We start from the raw sequence: 24,676 nt of genomic DNA, 5'->3' as shown, positions 1-24,676 counted from the left end.
CCTAAATGAACTGCAATTTAATTGAGAGCTTCATGTTTTTTAATAATTGTGCACCTTAAATAAGACACAAAAAATTACTTAAGGAATCTACCTAAGTGATTTTGCTATACTGCTTGGCTTGACTTTTGATACTGGAATTGGACCTTAAATTTTTTTAGCAAGGTTTTTGTGTGTAGAATTTGCTTTTGTGCATTATTTGGAAGTTAATCTGTGGCCAACACTGGAAGAAATCCTACAACATACATTTTTTTGTTGAGTTCAACAAATGAAGCTGAATGTGCATTGCTATTTTAAAAGCCAGCTGTAAAGCTACCTACATTCAAATTAAAAGCTCAAATTTACAAGTCAGTTAACAATTAGCTAAAGTTGTTACTTTTATAACACTAATCTGTCTGTCAACTATAATAGTACAGCTCTCTGTAATAGGTTGTGATTTTTAATATACTACTATATAAGTTGAAACAAATGTGAGTACATAGAAGAAAGGCGACTAAAAAGAACTGCTTAAAATTCCTAGGCAGGGAAGGAATTTTGTCACTCAAGCTATTGAGTATCTATTGGGTATACAGATATTTACAAGACAACAGCTGTAACCTTTGTGTTTATGCCTAGAGCATGAATATTAAGAGATTTTGTAGCCTTAGGATATTGTTTTGAAATTGTGATTCTATGTTTCAATAAATGTTATGTTCACTGTAAAATAAAGGGAAGAAATTTAGAATATTTACTTCAGTGTAAAAGTACCACATGTTGCCAGTGAAAGCCATCACACACAATCAAGGATATCAGGTATAATCACAAATGAATTAGGCCTTCCAAAATCCAGAACAGCCATTCCTGTGAAAACATACTTATTCTTTTTTATCTTATTATCTGTTTTTATTGAAAGACAGAGAAAAATCTTCCCAAAATTAGACTTGGCAAACCAATGAAAGACACCATTTTAAAGTTCTGTTATCACCTGTCTTTTCTCTCATTCTCTATTTCTGGTGCAGGTAGAAATATATTTTCCCATTTTTTAGCATGCTTGTAAGATTTCAGAGTTGTTCTTTCTAAGTATGCAAACCAGACCTTGACTCTTTCCTGTCCTCATCCATGCTGCAGTCACACCTGACTGAGACCATTCAGTGGTTCTTCCTAGTCCAAAAGTGAATAAGCAGACAGGAAAGGGTGAATGGGAGAACTTGTTCCTTCCTATAATATCTTGGTTTTTGTCTGCTCACTGGAGATACCCAGTGCAGTTCTCTGCTCTTTGAATAAGAAATTCTTCTGTAAGCCCAAAGAAATTTCTGATCAAAACATTTTTGAAGTTTGCTCAGTCCTACAAATGAGCTTTGTTTTTGACAAATCTTGGGGTTTTGAGATGACAGAATGTTTTTAAAAATCCCCAGCTAATTCCATTCATTTCTTCCCTAAAGGAAAACAATAGCATTCTTCCCAGAATTCTTGCAAAATGTTTGTTTATATTTGCTTCAAAGCTGAGTTGACTAAAGAGATTGAAATTTTGGCAATCTAAGTAATTTGTTTAAAAACAGATGCAAGGAAAACAAATCACAAATAAAAATTTTACTGGTTTAGCCCTGCTGGAACTATTTAAAATAGATTTTTCTAAGCAAATAAATCCATTTAGGAAAAGTATTTCCCGAAATGGGAAGTACCATCAATTATCACAAAATATAGACTTGAAGCCTAATTGTAGATTAATTTCCCTTGCATTTCATTAATTATTTTGAAGTGCTTATAATATAAGAGTTAAAAGCTTGAGGGCAGACAACATTATAATATTTCTCCTCTTGGCTTATCTGAACAGGGGGAATTTGTCTCCTGTTTGTTGTCACTCTTGCGACAAATGACTGATAGACATTATCAACAGCTTCTTGATAGCTTCAACACAAAGGAAGATCTGAGGGTGAGTAACAGAATTGTCTTTACACTTGCTTAGCCCTTTTTATTTCTCTTTTTGATTTATGTCTCTTTAAGATATCCCTGTGCTTTGATGAATCACTTCAGTGTTTAAATGCAATGTGTTTTACAGATTAGCTAACTATTGCACAGCTTTTCTTGAGAACTTGAGTCCATTCTTACAGTGGGGCAAGGTTATTTCTTCTGCCATGACAACAGAGAGAATGTGGATGGAGGGAACTACAAAATTGCTTTAAAGCCATGAACATAGCCTCCAAATCTCTTTTAAAGATGGTGTCAGTCTAAGGTTGCACTTCCCTTGTTTGCTTCATACTGTCAGGCCATTGGGTAATTTTATGTTTGACTTAATATTCTTGCTTATTTTTTTCATTCATTAAATTATGTATGGCAATAGAAAACATGCAGCTTGTGAAATGGGTAATCAGCAAACTCTTCATTTTTCTTAGCTGTGCAGCACATCCATTGGCAGGAGGATGTGTCAGACTTCTAATGTCTGTCTGCTCATTTGGATCATAGAAAAGAGTAGCTGAGGAGGTCTTTTAAGGCATTGTCTACCAGTTTTATTAAGTGAGTTGCTGGTTTTGTGGAGATGCATTTTTAATTCCTTTATGGAGAAGGGGTGTGGTTTTTGTTTTTGTTTTGTTTTTTTAAGATTTCCTGCATAAATGTATATACTAAGATTTTACTTTATTGCAGCCTGGAAATTTATGTAGTACCACAATTTGATCCACACAACAATATCTTGAGTAATCATTTATGCACATTATTCAGCCATAATCATGTCTGAATGTAATGTTTTAGGTGTTGCTCCTCAATTACCATTTGATATTTTTAAGTGCTGCCCTGAAAAGGGGATTCTAGTCATGGTGCAATTTCAGATTGACTGAAATTCCTGATAGCTGCTTAGAGCTGGGGAGAGCATATCATTTGTGAGTGCCTTTTCTTTGACTGAGGTGGTCATATAGAACTTGAAAGACAGAAAATGCTGCTAAGAAGTTATCATAAATCAGGGGCACTACCTAGGAGTTGCATAGGTTGAATGATTTTTATATAACCAAGACAGCATCTGTTTTCACCTAGCATAGTTCCTATCCTTGGACAATTTTAGTAAATACTGTGGAACCTAGCCAATTTTTAGTGGAAATATTTTACCTTTTATGTGAGTTCTGAACAGGTATTCCTAGGGGTTTCAGGCTTTATTTCTGTTTGATATATCTGTGAAATACAATGTTGAGTTTATTCAGACTTTTCTTCCTTCTAGAATATGAAAAAATCTCTGGAATTAATGCTTGAATGGTGTTTGATTTGACACATTTAAATTCCCCACACACACATACCCTACTATTACACAGAGACATATGGAAAGCAGCTGGAGCTGGTGCCATCAGCTGTCACAACAGAGGTCTTAACAACTCAAGTCCAGAGTTTGTTACTTCCTTTCGCTCTCGTGATCTCATTGAATCAGCATCAGCTCAAGCAGTGATTCAGTGCTAGTAGTCTAATCATCATCAGTGCAGCATTCCTTCTCTTCTGAATCTTAAATAATATATTGTTTTTTCCCCTCACTTGGAAATATTAAATGTCACTGAGAGCAAGAGGGAAAGATGAGAGCTAGTGAGACCAACACTGCTGTTAATCATGAGGTGATTGTGTATGACTAGGCTCTCCAAACCATCTTGCTACCTCTCTTTTTACTTCTGTGCTTTGATTGCCAAGTGTGGAATTTTCTTTGCTTTAAGATATCTTAGGAAATTATATCAGTATAGATAAATGAAAATTCAAAAGGTGTAAATATGAGTGATAGGATTTTTCTTTTTCCCTGAGAGGCTTTAGAAGCTGAAATAGTAGCCTTAGTGGCTAGTTGGGATTTAAACTTCAGTGATAATTACTATCAGCTTGCTGTGTTTCTGACTCCTCATTTTGTCCCTAGTCAGTGGTATCAAAGTGAGTTGGGTCTTCCTGAAGCCCCTTCATGATTTACAGATCTGATCAGAGGTTTACAAGGGACTTACCTTACTTAAAAGGGAGTGTAACTTAGGTCTTTGAATTGCTTTGTGCTCTGCTTTTTTTGCTGTAGCTACCTCTGGTTATAGCAACCGTCTATACTAAATAATTAGGCACTGATGCTACATCACATTTCATCTTTCTTCCAGACTAATTCTCAAGATGACTATGTCAGTACTTGCATGAATATATGTTTACACAGAATTTGTGATACAGTTAATAAAAATACCTCTGCCAAATAACTTCTATAAACAAAAAATCACTCATGAAAGTTCTTGCAAAGAAGGTTTTGCGGTTCTTTTTTTTTTCTTCACAGTCTATACTGAACTTACTAAAGGCTGTTTCCAGCTTGTTAAACAAAAAAAATCAAAATGGAGACTTTGAAGGAATGACATGTACACATATTTATATAACATGCATCTGAGTGATGCCTTAAACAAGTGGTTGCTTATGGAAATTCTCCCTCTATTTTGTGAAAAATTTATCTTAAGTAATTGACATGGTGACCATTTTGTCAGTTTTTTAAGAGAGGTTTTTGCACTCAAAGCAGAAGATAGGAAAAACATTTTATATTTGAGAACATGCAAATGAACAACAAAAGAATTGACAGGAGTTTCATGGCTGAGTGGTAGAATGAGGCACTATACTTCACTCACTTTTTGAAACCCTGACTTTACCAAGATGGTAATTTTAAATGCTTCCTTTTATCTTTTGATATTATTTTAAAGGTATGCTCTTTTTGCTTCCCACAAAATGCTTCCTACTTCTAGTAAATATATTTTGCAGCAATTCATAGAACGGAGGGACCCTTGTAGGTGGATATTTGCTGCTGTGGAAAAGCTCTAATGTAATTTATGACAAAAGGTAACAGTGGAAGTTATAAGTAGGAGGAGATCAGTGGGAAAATGAATGCAAAACACAGTGTAAGTTAGCACAATGCAGCTTTCACCACAGTAAGGTGACTTTGATCAAGTGTCTGGGGGTTTTAGTTAATAGATTAAAAGATGCTGAAACAAGTAAGCACTTACTAGAAAACCTAGTTTTTTATTCATTGGCAGTCTACCTACATAATGTGACAGAATAAAAATTTTATTAAGGAAAAGCTAATATTTCATAGGGATGGGTGTAAATCTTAGCAGTTCTGTCATCCCTCTCTTCCAGCATGTCATCCCTCTCTTCCAGCTCTAGGAGACTGCACAGGGTAAGGTGGATGCTGAACTCTAGTGGGGCTACTTTACAAATACCAAGTGGAGTTTTTTCCACTGTTCTCTGCTGGCCCCTGGGACACATGGCATGTGAGGTGTGTAGGCATGGGGAGTGTCTCTGGTGAAGAAGCTCATTTCTAGCCACCATCCTTCCCCTGCTATGCAGGGTCATCCACTCAATATTCCCATATGACTTCTGAAAGGATGAGTTTTGGGGCAGAGAAGTAGTTCTAAAGCCACTCATTTATGTGGCTTCTGATGTAGTTTAAAAAAGCAGTGAAGTAAATAGGCAGAGGGAAAGGAACTGGCCAAAAGATGGATGAGCTGCCCAGGGAGTGACAGCTCACTGTGAAGCCATCCTCTTTCTTATTTGGCATTTGACACTCTGGATGCTCTACAAAACCCTGCTACCATTAGGCTGATAATCCTACCATGGGAATCAAAGCAGTGGAATATGATGCAATTAGCTTCAAAGTAGACTGTTAACCCAAATGAAAATGCTTTATAGGGGTACCCCAAGTGATCCAATGAAGAGTCTGATCTGCTTTGCAGAGGATTTTATATGCATACTGAGAAATGTGCAAAGAAATTCCAAGGCAGTTTTTGGTTAAATGAATAGATGCTTTTCAGTCCTTCAGGAGGCTATGCTTCCCACTTAATCACAGTTTGAAAATTTCATTGAGCAAATATTGCTGCTCGAGGAAAACCAAACTGTGGTATTATATTATTTAATCATAGAACCAAGAATGGTTTGGGTTGGAAGGAAGCTTAAAGATCAGGCAGGAACACCTTGTGCTGGACCATATTGCTCAGAGCCCCATCCAGACTGGCCTTGAGCACCCCAGGGATGGGCCTTCTACAACTTCTGTGGGTAATCTGTACCAGTAAAGATTTTTTTCCTAGTATCTAATCTAAACCCACTCTCAGTTGGAAGCCATTCCTCCCTGTCCTGTCATTACATGCCCTTTTATATAGACTCTCCCCATCTTTCCTGCAGGCTCCCTTCAGATACTGGAGGTGATTCAATTAGGTCACCCTGCACCTTTCTCTTTTCCAGGCTGAACAATCCCAATTCTTCCAGCCTTTTCTCACAGGAAAGGTACTCCATTTCTCCAACCATTTTGGTAGTCTCATTCAGACTCCAACAGGTCCCTGTCCTTCCTGTGATGGTCCCCAGAGCTGGATGCAGCACTCCAGGTGGGGTCTCACCAGAGTGGAGCAGTGGGGCAGAATCCCCTCCCCTGCCCAGCTGGCCATGCTGCTCCTGATGCAGCCCAGGATACAATTGGCTTTCTGGGCTGGGAGGGCACTTTGCCTGCTCATGTCCAGTCTCTCATGCACCCCAAGTCCTTCCTGGCAGGGCTGCTCTGGATCTGCTCCTCCCCCAGCCTGTGGAGATGCAGGGACTGCCCTGACCCAGCAGCAGCACCTTGCCTTTGGTGCTGTTAAAACTGCTGGCATTTCCACCAGCCCAATTCTTGAGCTTCTAGGTCCCTCTGGATGGCATCCCATCCCTCAGGTGTGAAGTTAGTTTAGATGGTATGAATTAGTACTGAACCCTACAGTACTATCTAGTATTATCTTACAAACAGGAATAGACCTTATGTACACTAGGTAGGAATATTAAGAGATGGTATTTAGAGTATGTAAAAGGACAAAGTTCCTTCCTTTTTTGTCTTTTAAGATAGAAGACATATGAGACATGAATTCTATCTGTACGCAACCAACCAAATGTTAGCTCACTTATACTGCCTGCAAAAATGTTTTTTAAATGTTAAAATCTGTTGCTAAATCTATGTTTTGCATCTAATATCACTACATTGATGACACAATTTTCTATTTTTTCAGTGAAAATTATAAATAATTGGTCTGGTATTAATGATTCAAAATTTAATGCCAGTGTCTACATTTGCTTTGTTTTAAAGTTTGCTTGGAATAAAAGATGTATTCTGATTCTAGCCTAGTTACCAAAAGAAATTAAGTACGTATGATCTTCCTTTCTGACTGTTATTCTTAATGTCTTTTGAACAAGCTATCTTAAAGGTGCTAAATTTACACCTCACACAGCCCTTGGGTTTTAAATCTTCAAACTATTGCATGGTTTTATGGTTTCCCAGTAACATTTGGTCTCTTTAGTTCAGCAGTCTACTGGTGAGATCCCTAATGGCAGCAACATGTATTGTGTCTCTACAACAGATAAAAAGGGAGTGCAGAGGAATTTGGGATGTTACTGTGAGGTGATGTGCAGCAGCATTCAAGGCATTGCCATATTGTTGGGATTATGGCAGAGCCACGGGAGGTAACCCCTCACAGGGGAGGGAGGTAACCTCTGCAAAATAAAAAGGCACTTAATTGCAAGGTGCAAAACTATAGAAAAATGGCCCGGAATAAATGTGTTTCTCATGGAGGTACATACTTGTTTATCTGTAAAGCTGGTCACCTGCATTCGAACAGCATGTTATCTGCAGTGAGTATTATTTATACTCTTTAATACAGATAATTTTTTGGCATCTTGTTCTGAAAACAGGTTGTCTCTTTATGTAATCTTCTCTGGTGGGTGGGTGTGGGGATCTCATCTGCCTTACCCAGTGCCTGTATTCTTCCCCCTTTACAGTGATTCTCTAATGAAAGACATCTGTTGTGCAATGCCTGTCATCTACACTTTGATAAATGCACTTGAGAATATATTTTGGTGTTCAAAATTATTTGTATCTTCATCTCATCTGTGTTTCGGGGTAACTGTGCAAGTGATGTGGGCAGAATGAACACCAAACATTTCAAGGTCAGGTACTGCACTGATTCTGTTAGATGTGTTTATATCACTTGCCTCATGCTCTTCATGTTGTCAAAAGCTCAATTTTTATACTAAAAGAATACTGGCAGTACCATACATAATCAAGATGGTCCCTTGTTGTTAGTTTTATTTGTGAAAAGAAAAATTGGAAAAAAAAAACATGCTGAGGGGAATAGTTTAGGTATTTATTAGTGTGTTACATGACATAGGAGATGATAATGCTGAAAGCTTTCAGACAGTGCTTTCTACATTCAAAGCATCTCACAGGTGTTGACTGTCTTTTAGATCCAGCAAATGAGGCAGAAAGGTTAAGTGCCCTGCACACAGCCAGCCAGCTGCATTACCAGTTATGGGGCCATCTCTATTGGAGTCACCAGTCTTTGTCAAGTCAGTGACAAAATTGTCCTTACGCTCTCCCTGACGCTTTTAGAATGAATCTTGAAAGTGATGAAAACCTGGCATGATTAAGGAGATATTCTGAACTCTCTGGTGTTTGTAAAGTGCTTTTTTGATTTGCAAATTGTTCTCAACATCACATTTGGGGAAATGTATGGGTGGAAACCAAATGCATCTTTGACATTTCTTTTATGCATTGCTGTCAATCAAATGGCACATTATATTATTTTCGTCATTTTAAGAAGAAAGGATTAAATCACTATTGGAAAATTCTTGGGAGGTAATAAAAAACATTCAGAGGTTTATCTACGGTGAAAATAAGTGCAATTTTGCTATTTCTATGATGATTTTTTTTTTCTCTCTGATTAAAATACTTCTGAAGCTCACTGCTCTTTTTAAAGCAGCAAAGACATATGACTACTTCTTTTCCTTCCAAAGGATTTCCTGCTGCAGATTTTCACAGTATTTCGGATACTAATACGACCAGAGATGTTTCCAAAAGACTGGACAGTGATGCGTTTGGTTGCAAACAAGTAAGGCATTTTTAATGTTATTAACAAATATGGGTAGTATGCACAGATCATGATAAAAATAAAGTTACATGATATATGTAATAAAAATTCAGTATATTTTTTTTATAATGCTGGCTGCAAATTTTCTTCTTTTAATTTAAGATTTCAAATCTCTGGACTTCTTTTATGCCACAAATTTATGATATAATCTGCACCTCTTTCTGTTCTGAATTTGAGTAAGCACATATAACTAGAAACTCAGAAACACTTTTACCGAATAATGCTGCAAAGCATCAACAGCTTTGTTTTCCAAGTAACAAATGACAAGTCTCTAAGGAACATCTTTCCAAATCTGTTTCTTGAAATTCTGAGTTGGTAAAGACATCTTTGCTCTCAAGAAGAAATTATCAACTGTAATATTGTTAACAATGTTTTTGCATGTTTGCTCATTAAGTGTTTGTCAGAAAAATCACAAATCAGGACATGAGGTACAGCACAAGGCAACAGGCACAGAAGGCTCTGAGCACTGCATAGTGAGATTTGCAGATGAAACCTGCCCATCAGCCTTTCTTGCTCTGCTCAGGCCTTATTTTTAAAGAAACAGGTTCCCAGCATTTCTAAGAAGTAATTACAGCAGTTCTAAAACAATATTGTCCTATTTCATCTCTATCACTATCTGTCCTTTTTGCAGTCATAGCTTTAGATTAGATGAGCCAGCTGAACAGTGAGCACAGTTATACAAACATCAATGTCAGCAGAGGAGGGGCATTGTGTTGGGCAGAGCTTGGAATCCAGAATGCAAGATTGACTTGAACTTTATATGTGATATGTGTTGCAATGCCTGATTAAAATTCAGTTTTAGTCTGCATTGTGCCTGCTGGCTTCAAGGAGAATTTTAATTTGTGGTACTGTACATACTACTAGTAGCAATATTACTGGTGCAATTAAATTTAACAACACTTGTGTTTATGATCTGTATTTCTTATGTGTTTGTGGATATGCAAGCATAATAGTATTTGTTCAAATTTTTTATGACTTGAACCATTTTTTTGTTATTTTTTATTGCCTCAGTGCTGATAATCTTTTCAAGTTTGAATTCCAGAAAAAAAAAAGTTACTAATTAAAGAATTTAAATGATCATTTGCTTCTGTGTATGATACTAAATAAGGTATGACTGATACAAGCCTGCATCTGGTGATCATGCTTAAGAAATAAACAGTGAAACACAAGAAGGAAATTTTTAAAAAATAGGAACTTTTAGCCAAAATAAATAATCTAAGAAATTTTATATATTTCAGTAACAGCTGGCTTGGCAGATGGCTTTGCAGCAGCTGACATACACAGAACTCATGTTTAGGAATGACCTTGGCACGTGTTACATGGCTGGTGATATTCAGATGATACCAAGTTCTGCAAAAGGAGCACTTTTCTTCTCCAGTATTTTAGTAACCATCACACATCCCACACATCTCCCTTTATTAGTCCATGTCATGTTGTTTCTGACCACCTAGGAGATGAGTCTATGCCCAGTTCTGTCAGGCAAAGAAGATAGGCAAAAGATGACAATAAATGCTGGTGGGAATTGGAGGAGCTCATCAGACCAGCCAACTGATCCTGATAACACACACTTGCATAAGCACTTCTGCCAGCAAGTGGGCTATAGGCACATCTTTACCAATTCAGCTTTCAATACTTGCTTGGCTGGAATTCATTCCTTTGTGGAGGAAGTGCTAGTTTACTGTGAAAGAGGGGCTTGAACAGGTATACTTAAATGTGTGATGGAAGCTGAAGCCTCATTATTCCTATGTTCCTATTCTGTTCCTTTTTGAAAGGGAGCAGAAAGGAAAATGTGCTTCTGTTCTCCCATCAGCTGCAGAGAACTAGTTTTTCCAGAGCTGTTTCTGAATGGGAGCTTCTTCCTTTACCTCACTGCAGTGGCACTGACTGCCTTCCTTCAGCTTCCTCAAGGTGTTTAAAACACAGAGTAGTAGCTCTGCTAGAATTGTTCCAGCCTAAAAACTTTAAGTGGAAAGAGCCTAGAGACAGGATGTGAAATTAGGGCACTGCCTGCCCCACAGAGAGAGGTGAGTTGTTCTTCCTGAGCTTCACTTCCTCAGCCAGACCACTTCCAGGGATCTGAGATCTTCAGAACTGAAGGCAAAACTTCTTGAACTCTCTCCTCTGTCTAAAAGAAAAAACTAGAAGGTCTAGCCCATCTTTTTAAGAGAAGAATTAAGTAATCCAATAACAGTCTGGATCTCTTCAAACTTCTGCTTGCCAGGAATAAGGCAAGAGCTCTCTTTGCTGTGTCCCTCAGCTGCCTCCTGCTCTGCCTGGCCTTCCATCCTCTGTAGCTCACCTGGGGCAGTGTGTGTGTCAGCAGCTCCATCCATCAGCAGCAGCACTGGTGCTCTCCCTGTCCCTAGAGTGATCTAAGACCTCAAACTGTCTGACATTTCCAGGAAGAGATTTAGCCTGTCTGAGCCTAGGGAAGAAATAAGTCTTAGGAAGGATTTAACCAAGGAATAAGCTTTTCCTGGGGGAGAAATTACTTTTTTTCTCTTACATATGCAGAACAAGAATTACCTGAAATATTTCTAAGTCTTAAAATGCCATAATTCTTACAATATACAATATTTACATGTAAAAATATCACTGCCCCTTGGCTCCTAGAGTTTTTTTATTTCTAGTTGCAATGTTTTCAGTAATTGTGTAGCATCTGATACTTGGATGGTCTCTGAGAAATTAAAAAAACCAGAAGATACTAGGAGCTCAAGAAGTCAAATCTGTTACTGTCCAGAAACTGCTTCATGATGACACATGTATACTTCTGAATGTTGTGATGCCCAGTGTGTGAAAGTATTAATGGCCAGCATTATAAACTGCCAATTGAATTCTACAATTTGAGAAATAAAGTGACATTTAAAAAGGCAAACTTATCACTAAAGCACAGAAATAGATTTTTTCATAATTGTATTCTGTAATGGAAAGAGAACATGCAAAAACATCCTTAACTTCTAACAATTGGGCAAAGAGACAGAAATTACTTTGTTTAAAGCTTTATAACCATGTAATATCTGAGCTAATCAGCATGCATGTAGGAAAGCAAAATAATTACTTCTGGTCATTTAATATTTCTAACTTGGATGTTACTTCTGAGTGCAAATATGGCTTTATGCATAGTATGAAAAATAAAATTTTAATTTCTTTCTAGGAGTAGACTTTCTTTCTGCATAACTAGGTGTATCTAGCTTCTATTTGTAACTGCATTGGAGTACCACATAATATAGGAAGATGCCTGATTCAGTTGCCTAGTGCCAGAGAGAAAGACTAAATTTTATAGCAAAGTATGCCTGACTAAAATTGAAGCTTCTAGAGAAGAACTTCACAGTTTCAACTGGGAATCAGTGTGTAATGGTCACTGGCTTCAGTTATCTTAAGGTTAGGAAAAGAATGACTTGTCTAATACTTTAATTGCCTGGCATCTTTTGAGAGCAATTAGCAGACTCAGCTGAACTTCAGGTATGTCATGTTATTAACAGTTGAGGAGGGACTTGGAGAGCAAAGGAGTTTCAATTACTTGCTGAGCAAATCTTTGATATTCATAACATACTATGCCTATGTATTATTGAACAAAGAGCTAATTCTATGCTGCTCTTGGTATGAAAGAAGCTTTAATTTTCAAGATCTCTGTGTAATTAATTATGCATATCTTTTCAGAATTCGGCTTAATGGTAGAGATGTTAGGTCATCCAATCCTCAATTTGAATATTATAAGTATACAAAATAGATGTATAAAATAGCATTATTTATAGTAAAATAATTGATCTGTAAAGAAAGGTTTGCACAATATATTGCTTAAACTGAAGATTCAGTTGTATCTACTGACAGCTGGGCAGCAGGACTTTAAGCAGGGAATCCTTTTGGTTTTCAAATTCAGTAATGGCTGAAATACATTATTATTATTATTATTATTACTATTATTATTATTATTATTATTATTGTTACTATTACTATTACTATCATAAAAGTAACTCAAGTGGAATACACAGTGAGGGAAGACATCAAATCAGCATTAGTGTCATCATTATGGCTGCTCTGAAGAATCCTGTTAGCTCCCATGGTGTGGGAGTCTGAGACTCCTACAATGAACAAAAATTCTTGCTTTTATGTAATACATAGTGTTGCTAACAACATTTTTGCTTTTATGTAATACAAAATGTTGCTAACAACTGAAGCTGGCATTCAGTCCTTCACAAAAAACATATATACATAGGCATGCATGTGTAAGCTTATAAATATATAACAATAGATACATACACATATACATTATTCAAGGTTTATTTAATCTCTTTATGAAATATGAAATAATTAATTTTTCTGCTTGAATACCTTTGTGTTTGGGATTATTTCACTCTGAAATAGCAAAGAATGGAATGAGAAGCTAATGTTATACATTTGTCCTATATCAACATGGAAAAGGAAAGCTTTCATTTTTTGCCATTGGCTGCCCAGGCAAAAGCCAAGTTGCCAGAGCACAGCTCAGACAGTAAACAGTTGTTGAACTTCTGGATTTTTCAAACAGCTTATTGTAGAAAGGTTTGTTCTGAAAATTTGATGGAACAGCCATTCCATCAACAATGGCCTTACCAGACGTTGGGTTAGCATCCTCTGTATGAGTCCAGAATAACTCAGTAGCTAAAAGCAGAGGGTTTTCTCCTGTAAAACAGGCATTCTGAACAAATATGTGACAGGTGGTAAGAGGAAGAAAAGCAAATCTTGTCACAAGCTCAGTAGTTTATAGTTTGATACTCAGATGGATTTCAAATGCATGTTGTTGTTGTTTGGAAGTCGCTGGCTGGGAATCAGCTTGGAATGTGAGTGCTGTACTGAATCAGGCAGCTGTCCTCTGGCTGCTGCCTCTGCTTTTTTTGGTGCATTTTTGCTTTTTTTTGCATCTGAGCATCCCCAACCTTAGCTTGTTTTCTGTTCTACCTGATTTTAGATTGTTGTAGATTCAGAATAACAGATGGTGGGTCAAAAACAATGTCTTCAACTTTGTGTGTTGCATCTGGTGTTTTGAGGCTTTTTCATCTTCAACATATCCTCATGTTAGAGACCTATATTTTATCAACTAATCCATATCATATCTTTGGCTTACCAAACAAATGAAACCTGAGCTAAGTTCCCTATAGGAGGGAATAATTGCATTGCAGTTATTCTGTTATCTCAGGAAAATTCTTTAAAATATATTCTAAAATTTGCATTTAAGATGTCTATTCACCTCCTAAGAAGTAAAGCAGATCTTTCTCTTCAGTTTCACCTGCTGTGGAAGGAATGTAGCAAGAAAGGAATTGTCTCAGGCATAAATAGAACTATGTAATGTAAACTTGGCAGTCTGGTTACAGATCTTGTGGAATTTTCTCTTGAGGACAGTTTTTCAGGGATTTATTACTTTGATCTTCATACAAACTGACTTTTTCTACCAGAATGTTTTCCTGAAATATACAAACTATTTCCATTTTTTGAAGCATATGGACCTTAAATTAAATCATGCACAACAACAAGAATGACAGAGCTCTGTTCTTATCCATGCCTTGATTATTAACTTTGCTTATACTGCATTTTACTAACATTTCACTGTATGTTCCATGCTGCAACAGTGAGTCCTGTGCACAGGCTGTAACTCTCCATTGGTGAAAAAGTGGGATTAATTTACCAATGAGTGCTAAGCATGGTACACTACTTGGATAGAAAAGTTACAGTGTAATCCTTGAGAAAATAATATGTATGAAAATACACTTGAGCAATGGAATAGGAATAAATGGAACTTGAGACTCAAGCACTGTTCTAAAAAGAGTCTCAGAACTGGCTGTTATGGGTGTTCAGGCACATCAAACAAGAAAGTAAAGTTTGGCAGGGACAGTAATTTTAAAAGCTGAAGGATGAAAGCAAACATTTGAACTATTAATATGTTAAATTTTACATAGGCATTTTTTTATCTATAAACATGAGAATTGTCAAAAGTGCTAGAAGAAAAATATAGTTTATTTCCTAAGTGGGTTGGCTAACATTTATTTCTCCAGTGTTGTAAAAATGAAAAATGTTGTAACTTTGTAATATATATATTATATATATATATATTGCAGTTATTACTTAAAAGTTGTTTTGTCTTGAATGCATTGCAAAAAATAGTAAAATAAATGAAGTCATATATAGAAAGGGAAACATATTTTAGCACTATAACAGCATGCAGGTCAGGAACTATATGTAAAGAACTAAACGTATTAATAATAGACAAGATGGTAATTAAATGAAATGTATGCATATAACCTTTTTCTCAGAAGAACTTTAAATAGTGGATTGTTTTAAAATACGTAACAGCAAAAAGATCATTCTGTGTTTATTTCTCTCCATAAGTATTTGCTTCTGACTATTTTCAAAAAGAATTTAATGTTTTACATGGAGTTTTAGTTTAAGTATGTTGGCAGAAAATAGTGCTGCAGAGATCAGTTTAAGGTTTGAACCACTGAAATTAGGTGTATTTAAATAATCTCAAAGAATGTTCTATTTTTGTAGATTAGCAAAATTGGTTGCTACAATAAAGCCATCATTGACCTCTGGTGGCAACCACTGTGAAATGATCTTGGTCATATATATTCATTTAAGGTAGATTATTGTAATTCAGGCAGGTGTAAATGTAGGGTAATGTATGACTTTTTACGACATACAGCATAGAGATCTTTAGAAGCAGATCCTTCTCTCAGAGCTCATGCAGTTTTGCATTTACCTGTTGTCATTAAAAAGACCTTTTGGTCTATAGGGATATCAATATTGAATATCAACATTTGCTAGAAATTTTATACTTATAATCTATATGCACATATTTTCAATACCAAGAAAGCTGAAAAAAATTGTGCAACTATATCTATTAATGCTATCAAGATAAGGCATGTAATAAATCTGAATTGATAATTATTTTCAGAACAAAGTTTATGATTGGTCATGATCAGTTATTTTCTTCTATATAGAATGTCTGTTTTCGGTGCACATTCTTACAGCACACCTTATTATCTTAATATTTTCTGTCAATAGGTGTTGTTAGGTACTTAAATGATCTGTTGAAAATGTAGTATTTAATGCCACCAGACATGCTATGTCTGTTTCTTTACTGGAAAATTGTCCTGCTTTGAGTATGAAATATAAATTTCCACTTAATGAAAGCTCCTGTCTTTTTCATTCTTTTCTTCCCAGTGTGATCATTACTACAGTTTTGTACCTTTCGGATGCCCTTCGTAAAAACTTCTTAAATGAAAACTTTGATTACAAGGTAGAGTAAATAATAGATGCAACAGCTGCTATATCATCCTGTGACTTGGTGGTTATTAAACTTAGCTCCAACATCTAAATAACTTGTATATGTATAAAGTCACCAATTTCAGGCACTCAAAGATATTTTTTCTTAAATATGGGGCTATTTTAAAAGTAAGTGCTGTGAGGTTTTTTTAAATTTCATTTTAGTTTTCATTTTATTATTTGAGCCTCTTTTTTAGGCTACTTATTTAGGATTTTTGTGTAACAGTTTTTTGGATCATAAAACTAATGAAATTATTTAGCTGGGTTTTTTTAGTTATTACAGAAAGAAAAAATATTTCATTTTTTTAATCAATGCAAATTTATAGAAAATTCAGATTTTTTTTTCATTTCTCTCAGACTAATTAACATGCTGCATAATTAAAAATAGAAAATTATGACACCTCATGGTGAATGTAGTTAAAGATGTTAGTACGTACCTCATATAATGAGATACTGCATTTATAAAAAACTGTGAATTACAGATTATGCTTTTAGGATTTAGATGAGAAGATCTAGGAATGTGTCTGGAAAGACACATTTCCATGGAAACAAACCTGAATGAATATTCTGCCCAACCAAGAGATGTTAGTCCAACTGCTGCATCATGAAAAGTGCAGCAGAGTCTCCTTTGTAGAGAAGACCCTGAGCTCCTGTTGACTTTCAGCAGGGTTGTGGGTTCTTCTCTGAAAATCCAGACTCCTGTTAGATTGTCAAGAATGCAGGTTTATCTACTTAACTGGACATGAGAAAGCCTATTCTTTATGTATATGTAAAACTGATAAAAGAATTTCCTGTAGACCAGGCTTTTGTGTTCCTTGGTTAGCAATGTTATTGCTATCCTGCTGAACTGCACTTCCAATCTACACTTCCAATCATGGACTATCTATAATTGGGTTGTAGTAATTCGTATTTTGCTTTAATTTTATCTCTAAGTCTTCTAAGTAGAGTATTCAACATCTAATTCATAAAGCATGAGTACAAAACATCTGTATATTTGCAATATCTAAACAAAACCTGGCTTTAATTTTGTCCACTAATTTTGTCCACTGCAGCAAATGAGACCTGCAAGTGGTATTATAAAGTGCCATGGACAGAGAATGTCAGCCCTGTTATGTGATAGCTTTTGAGGTGTCAGAATTTTGGGGGTTTTGGACTTAAAGGCATAACTTTAGTATTTTTCTATTTAAATATACCCAGAATAAAGTGACCAAAAGTAAGGCTTTTTGGTTTGGAGGGATGAAAAAACCCAACCTGTAACGCTGAAACTTTTGCATTTTGAGATGTAGGATATGTAAATAGATGTATTTCTGCTGAACATCATGGGGTTGGTGAAAAGTATGTTCCTAGTCAAAGAAATTTAGTCAAAAGCAGTTTGAGTAATTTATTATTTGGACTGAAACAAGGACTGTGATTTGAAATTTTGCATCTTGAGTGATCACAACTTGTACTGAGAAAATGAAATAACCACATACCATATGCTTGTTGTAGATATGGGATTCCTACTTTTTCCTTGCTGTCATTTTTATAAACCAGTTATGTCTGCAACTGGAGATGTTCACACCTTCCAAGAAGAAAAAGGTTTTAGAAAAGTAAGTATTGCTGTCAGCTTCTACAAAGCTGTAACAGATTTAAAACTTCACAAAATGCAAGACATTGGAGGTTGCAAAAGGACTCGCCAAAGTTAAAACATAGCAGCATGTCCACTGACTAGAACAAGAGCTGGTTCTGGCCCTTTGTACAGGTCTTCAGAGCCAATGACCTTCATATGAGTGCCTAAACTGGTTCAGACACTGGCAGCAAAACAGCCATTCACTGCCAGTGAATGCATAAGTCAACTCAAACTTGTTAAGGTGTTTCTGCCAGGCACTGCACTATTGTCTGTATGAATTAATTGTATTTCTTTAAGCTAGAGTAAAACTATTCACTCTCAGAGAGAGAACTGGAGCATGTTATGGCCAAAAATAGGTTTTACTACACAGCTGTGTTACTGATGTGTAGCATTTTGACAATATTTCAAATAAACCTGGGTCTGGGAATCCAGTTTTAGCTGGGTACAATCAAACAAGCAAAAAACTTGGGGAAAAGCAGCACTTTTAAAGTTGGTTTTTGCAGACTACAAATTGGACATTTCATTTGATAAGGTCACAGAATGGCATATGAACTTGATTTTCTTAAATTATCTTTCACTTTCTTGCTTTATTTTTTAATACACTGCAGATACGGTGACATGCGGGTAACAATGGGATGTGAAATCTTCAGTATGTGGCAAAATTTAGGTAAGTGATTAAACACATCATCAATAACTCAAAAAATGAAAGCCAATTATTAGTTCTTTGCCTATTATATATACTTCTCAGTGGTAGATGAATTGTTGATATTTATGTTTAAGACATGAAGTCTTGATTCAAGTTTAGGAAAAAGTTTGTCATCTGTAGTTCCTTCCTTATAGTTGAACTCAGCTTTTTATGCCTTGGTACTGTGACTGATCCATCCCTATTTCTTCACAGAGAACTGAGAGAATACTATCAGAGAAAATTAAGAAAGAAAATGCTACTTCTTTTGGGCAGAATTATTATGCCTTGAAATATACTTATGTTCTTATTTTTAGTCCTGTTGTCAAATTGTTTAACGACATGTCTTGATTCTGAAGCTCTCCTGAGATCCTGGATTTGCATCAAATCTTCTCTGAAGTCTTAGTTGCACTAAAATATAAAGGCATAAACAAGAATGTGACTAATGTATAAATGAGACATTGGACAACATGGAAAAGTACATGCTTGAATATGAACTTAGGCACACATTTATATTTTTAAGCAATAGTTGTGCAAACTGTTTGAAATTATGGGTGTCAGAGAAATACAGTTGAATGGTTTTTGGTGGAAAAAGGTGAGTGGAAGATTTAGATACTACATTTGTCATCTTCATATTTCAGTTTTTCAATATTCACCTAATCAGAGGGCTTATTAAAGATACAGCAACCATCATCAGTGAATATCTGAGATACTGTCATTTCAGTTCTATCAATCTGTTCCCCAGCAAGATATGTAGTTGCAAAAAACTGGTGTTTCAGCTCAGCCTGTACTAGAGAGACATGTTCAAAATAAGAAATATTTTCTTATTAATATCTTGTTAACATCTGATAAGCATATTTTACTTATTTACAATATTTAGTATTGCTGACTTACCAAGACATCCCTCTCCATTACATGGATACATTATGAGTATTTAAAACTGGTATATCACACAAATACACTCCCAGGTCCCATCTCCTTCCTGCACTTACACCTTAGTGTGCATCACTTCCCAACTCATGTTCTCTGCTGAGTGGAACCTTGGGATGCAGGCAAATGATGCCTTTCAGCAGGGGTGAGTTTTGTGGGACACAGTGTAGAGCTCATCTGCTAATATGTCCAACTAAATGCTGGGATTTTTATTTCAATTGGTGTTATGCTAGTCAGCATTTTACAATGTTTATAACAGTGAGTGTCATTGTGTCATAAACCTTGATCCTGGTTCAGTCACCTTCCTTTCATAGGGATAAGCATTCTAGGACATTTCCAGAAAAGGGAGTTCTTGTTTTCCTTTGCATGAACTCAGACACTGAACAGAGCAGCAAGCAGGGTTGAATGCCCACTGGAATATCCAGAGATAGGCTGGATGTAAATTAATTCCTACCTTGGAAAATCCTGATTCATAATCCCTACATTTTGAGGATATCAGAAGTCTTACTTGTGGAAAACTGAAACTGAATGGTCAGTGTTTACTGTATGCCATTTCTGCCATTTCTAGCTTTTCTGACAAGAACTTTATTTTCTTTCAAGTGGAATGTGATGAGATAATAGAAGTTTCAGAACTGATTTTAAAGCAAGTTGTTTTGAGAACAGCTGGGTCATATTTTCATTTTCCTGCCATTGAAATACATATTTCAATTTTTATACTTGCAAAACTAAAAATAGGTAAAATCAAAGTACTTAGCTCTTTTTAATAAGCACAGCATATCAGACAGTTAAGCATTTTGTAAACACAAGGATGTAGAGCTTAGAAGCCAAATTATTCCTGTGAAAAATAAATGTAGAGAGAGTGTTTTGTCTATTCTCTTGCAGGAAGATTAACTTTGGATACAGCTAACCCACTGTCACTTCTGAACTCTATATTGCATAATAAATTCTGATAAATTATGTTTGCCTTATTTTTTATTCTATAGCTTTCACTTTTTTGGGCTTAAGAAATTGCCCATGCTGTGATGGGCATGTGATTTTTGAAAAAAAACAAACCTGTAGGCATTGAAAATGTTCTTTTTTTGTTCATTGGATTGCTTGATAACTCACAGGACACCCAATTCACATTCAAGTTTATTTTCATTTTAGGGGAACACAAGCTTCACTTTATTCCAGCATTGATTGGCCCTTTCCTGGAAGTGACCTTGATCCCTCAGCCAGACCTGAGGAATGTAATGATTCCTATTTTCCATGACATGATGGACTGGGAGCAAAGGCGAAGTGGCAACTTTAAACAGGTACTTGGTGTGAAGCTGTTTATAGAACAGGACTGAACATCAAGCACTTCCTAGAGTCCTGGTGGACTTGAACCTGGAGTTCCATGGTGGTTCAGGGTGGAGAAGCTATCCGCTACTCTGCCTGTTGGAGAGGGATTGCAAGAGCTTTCCCTTTTTTCTCTTTGCAGGGCTAGTAAGAGTCTCCAGGTCATATTATCATGTTAGTTATGTGAGATGAGGAATAAAACCCATGGCCTGCTGAAGTGAAGAACAGAACTTGAGTGTTTTCAACCAGGTTGTTTTGGTGGTTTCTCACCTCTGCTTTACAGTGGTACAGACTGCTGGTTAGATAGGATTCAGCTTCACTTCTGGTTACTATGGAAAAAGATCAGATGTTCTTCAGTAAAGATCCAAGTATTCTTGTTGCTCAAACACTTTCTTAATGGGCTAGGAAGGAACCACCAAGAGTGCCATCTGCTCTCTCAGCTCCCACTCACTTCTTTCAGACTGCCTCAAACCATTCCCACTGCCCTCCTTCCTGCTGCTTCAAAATGAAGGAGAAGTATTTTAATTACTCCCAGCAATCATTTAGGGTGGGAGCTGCATCTAAAACACAAACCAAACTATTAAAAACAGAGTAGTTAGTGCATGTGATGTAGGTAGGTAGCTTATCACTATGTATATATAAGCTTATTGTTAAAAATTACCACAGAAATGTTAACAAGGATTGAGAAGGAAGAAAATCCACTTGTTCTGCTTCTCTGTCTTTTCAGCTTGGTTTTAAGTGTAAATTGTAATAGATTTATTCTGTAATAAAATAATGACAACAGCTTGGTCTGTCCCCTATATTTGTGATTTTTCCTATATAACTGAAAAAAAGTGGGTTTGAAATATAGATACACAGTGTAGCATCAGCTCTATATTTCTTTGTAATCAATGGACTTAAAAACATGCATAGGAGGAATCATTAGCCACCAGATTTTTTTAACCACCAAGTTTCCTTGATAGCTAATATGTAAGTCCAGGAAATTTGCTGATGAACTACACTGGCAGATAAGTGTTGGGAGAGTCTGAGCTCCCAAGTGTTCTGAACAGTGCAGACATTTATGTATATTAAATTATAAGAATGGGGTGCAGGTTGAGAAAAATATTTTTACTTCAGCCTAAGAAAACAGTGTGTGCTTACAGCCTTGCAGTGAGAATTCAGGCAATTTATTTGGGCTGTGTGCTTTTCCTCTGACTCCATAAATAGATAGCTGCCTTAGCAGCAGTAAATGCTACTCAGCCTGTAGTTTTAAAGTCACGTTGCTCCATTTAAATTAGCTCCCTCCCTCCAAAAAAGAAAAAAAAAAAAAAAGAAAGCCCTACAAACCTCGGGAATTATATCAGCTTCAAAGAGATGAAGTGACTTACCACATGATTGACCAATAATTCTAAAATATGCATTTAGCAAAGTCCCTTGCATAAAACCAGATCTTCCCTCTGTTTTCTCTAATCTCATTAAAGGAAAAAGAAGCTGTTTACACCACACTTATATGTTGCAGGTGGAAGCAAAGCTGATTGACAAACTGGACAGCCTAATGTCAGAAGGTAAAGGTGATGAAACATACCGAGAACTCTTCAACAGTATGTGAGTAATATGTTTATCTTATAATTCCTTGAGTTCCATTGGTTGTATCAGATGCTAATGTCATTGTAGGGAAATAATGCTTAAACCAGTTGTGATGCTAATTTTTTCTTTTTTTGTTCCCTTAAAATCTGAAGAAATGTTTCATGGTGTTGTGTAGCATCTGTAAAGTCTGGCAGTACTTCTTTCATACAGCTATAATTGGGAAAGGCTTAATCTGTTATATCACACAACATTCTCTACCTACTAATTTTAAAATCAGAAAAAGCAAGAAATGCTTCGTATTTGTATAGGGCCCAGGTAGAGCTCAGATGGAGCATTTTGAAAACAAGGCATGACAATTAAACAAAAAGCATTTAATAAGTGATTTTTTATTGCTACAAACTTGTACTCCTCTGAGAAATGTCACTTGTTGATTTCTTGCTTGATGTAAACAATCGTGTTTATTCTGATGAGGTGGTTTCTTTTAAATTTTTTAGGTAAATTACTGGCTAAGCTTTTACTCTTTTTTACTAAATGACATATTGCTTAAATGTAACAGGAAAAGCTAATGATAATGCTGAAGTCCCTAAAGTTGTGCATAAATTATTCTACTGACTGAAATAAATGATTTTCACAGAGTACAGGTACAAAGTAACTAACTGGACTCTGTCTCTGTTCTTCCTCAAAGCTCAGTTTCACCAAAGTGAAATATTTCACTTATTTCTGATGTGTTTATTTTTGTAGGAGATGTATTGTTCCTCTTTAGAATTTCTGCTGTATTTTCTTCAATTCTTTTAAATACATGATTTTTTCCTCCTCTTTATATGGTTTCTTAATAATTCGCTCTTCTTTAAGTATTATTTTTAGCTCTCTTGTCTTTGGCTGTAGAACAAGATTCAGGTCTTGGGGTCTGAAAATAGCAAACATTTAATAACCTGTAATTGTACCGAGTTAAAAAAATAGAGTTCCTAAATATTTATCAGCAAATGTGAGAAGAGAGATTAGGCAGAATAATATGGAATTGAATGAATAATAGCAAACAGCAGCAGAGTATGCTAAAGCAGAACTTTCCTGGACATTATTCAGGGCATTTTCATAATATGAGTAAAGATAATAAAAGGTAAGATGTTTTCAATATTTTAGTGATGCAGTATTCTAACTGTAAAATTAAGTCATTAAAGGAACAGCTCTAATTATAAAATGAAGCCTATGTAAAATACATCAGTGCGTCTATCACTAAAATAACTTGAAATTCTGTAAAACAGCATATTGGTATCAAATATACTTCCTAATTTTTTATGATTTTGAGTTAGATTTCAACTGGAGAATGTTAAACATGATACAGTGAAAAATGCTGAGAGCCTTTTATAAATCTAAATGCCTAAAACATAGTCATGGTAATTTAAATTGCAGAATGTCTCACAGCATCAGTATACTTGTGGTTTCTGTCATGGTATGACAGAAGTTGAAACTAAACTCTGAGAAATTTCAGAATAAGTGCTCAAGTTCAATCTTAGCTAATGAAAAAGGTAATTTATGATTAGGTTTTTTTTACTTTTGTTGACTATATGCATTACCACCTCTCAAGAGGAGAGCCTGTAGAAGATACTAATCTAAAATGGAGGATGACATATTATTCTAGGGTATGTGAAGAAAAATTATGAAAATCAGATGGGCACTTTGGGGAATTCTGTGCAAGAGACAGGGTTTTTTAGACTGAGATTTTAGGGTTTCTTTATTTCTTCCATAGGTAATTTAAACTAGGCAATATTAGAGTGTCTTTGCACAGTGCAAGAAAGCAGACTTGTTTAGGCTGAAGTGGCAGAGATCTAGCAGGTACCCAAAAACTGAAATAGTACCTACTTTGAATACAATCTGGGAACTGCAGCGGGTGTGACACTTTCAGGATTTGTCATGCTGTTTATTTTGTCTGAATTGGAAAATGAATTTAAATCTCTTAACTCCCACGTTAACTGCTTTTTTTTTCTTCCCAGAGATAATCACTGCATCTTTCCTTTGAACATCTATTTTCAAGGATAAATTATAAGCATCTCTGGAGGTGGCTAAAATATTATGTGCTTAGAATTTGCTGCCTACAATGGAATTATCTATATCAAATAAAAAGAGAAAGTAGGGGGAAGGTGACTGCTGTTTGTTTTGAATCAATATCTTTCTAGGGACTTGACTGTGACCATTCACTGATTAGCTCCTGATGTCATTTGAAGGAGCTGCAAAGCATGAAGTAGTGAGCATTTTGCTATTGTGAGAAACTAGATGTTGCAATTGCTATCCATTGTAATTATGGTATGAAAGCTGTTCTGATCTACATTTACACTGTAATACTGCAATTGAATTCCTGAGTTAATTAGCACAGGGAAAAGA

General features: G+C 35.9%; 1 protein-coding gene across 2 annotated transcripts in view; it reads left to right on the top strand.

Moving 5' to 3' along the window:
• The window catches only part of DOCK4 (dedicator of cytokinesis 4), a 221,593-nt gene that overhangs the window by 159,816 nt on the left and 37,101 nt on the right, over positions 1 to 24,676 (top strand). For both annotated transcript variants that reach the window (XM_079303581.1, XM_079303580.1), the window contains exons 26-32: positions 1,811 to 1,909; positions 8,761 to 8,855; positions 16,089 to 16,164; positions 17,679 to 17,779; positions 18,408 to 18,466; positions 20,558 to 20,706; positions 22,230 to 22,315. In XM_079303581.1, the coding sequence (XP_079159707.1) occupies positions 1,811 to 1,909; positions 8,761 to 8,855; positions 16,089 to 16,164; positions 17,679 to 17,779; positions 18,408 to 18,466; positions 20,558 to 20,706; positions 22,230 to 22,315 (665 nt within the window). The remainder of the gene's footprint in view (positions 1 to 1,810; positions 1,910 to 8,760; positions 8,856 to 16,088; positions 16,165 to 17,678; positions 17,780 to 18,407; positions 18,467 to 20,557; positions 20,707 to 22,229; positions 22,316 to 24,676) is intronic.

The sequence above is a fragment of the Erithacus rubecula genome (genome assembly GCF_903797595.1).
Source record: "Erithacus rubecula genome assembly, chromosome: 4".
In the NCBI taxonomy this organism is placed as follows: Eukaryota; Metazoa; Chordata; class Aves; order Passeriformes; family Muscicapidae; genus Erithacus; species Erithacus rubecula.
The sequence above is the reverse complement of the archived record's forward strand: the minus strand, read 5'-3'. Positions and strand labels throughout refer to the sequence as shown.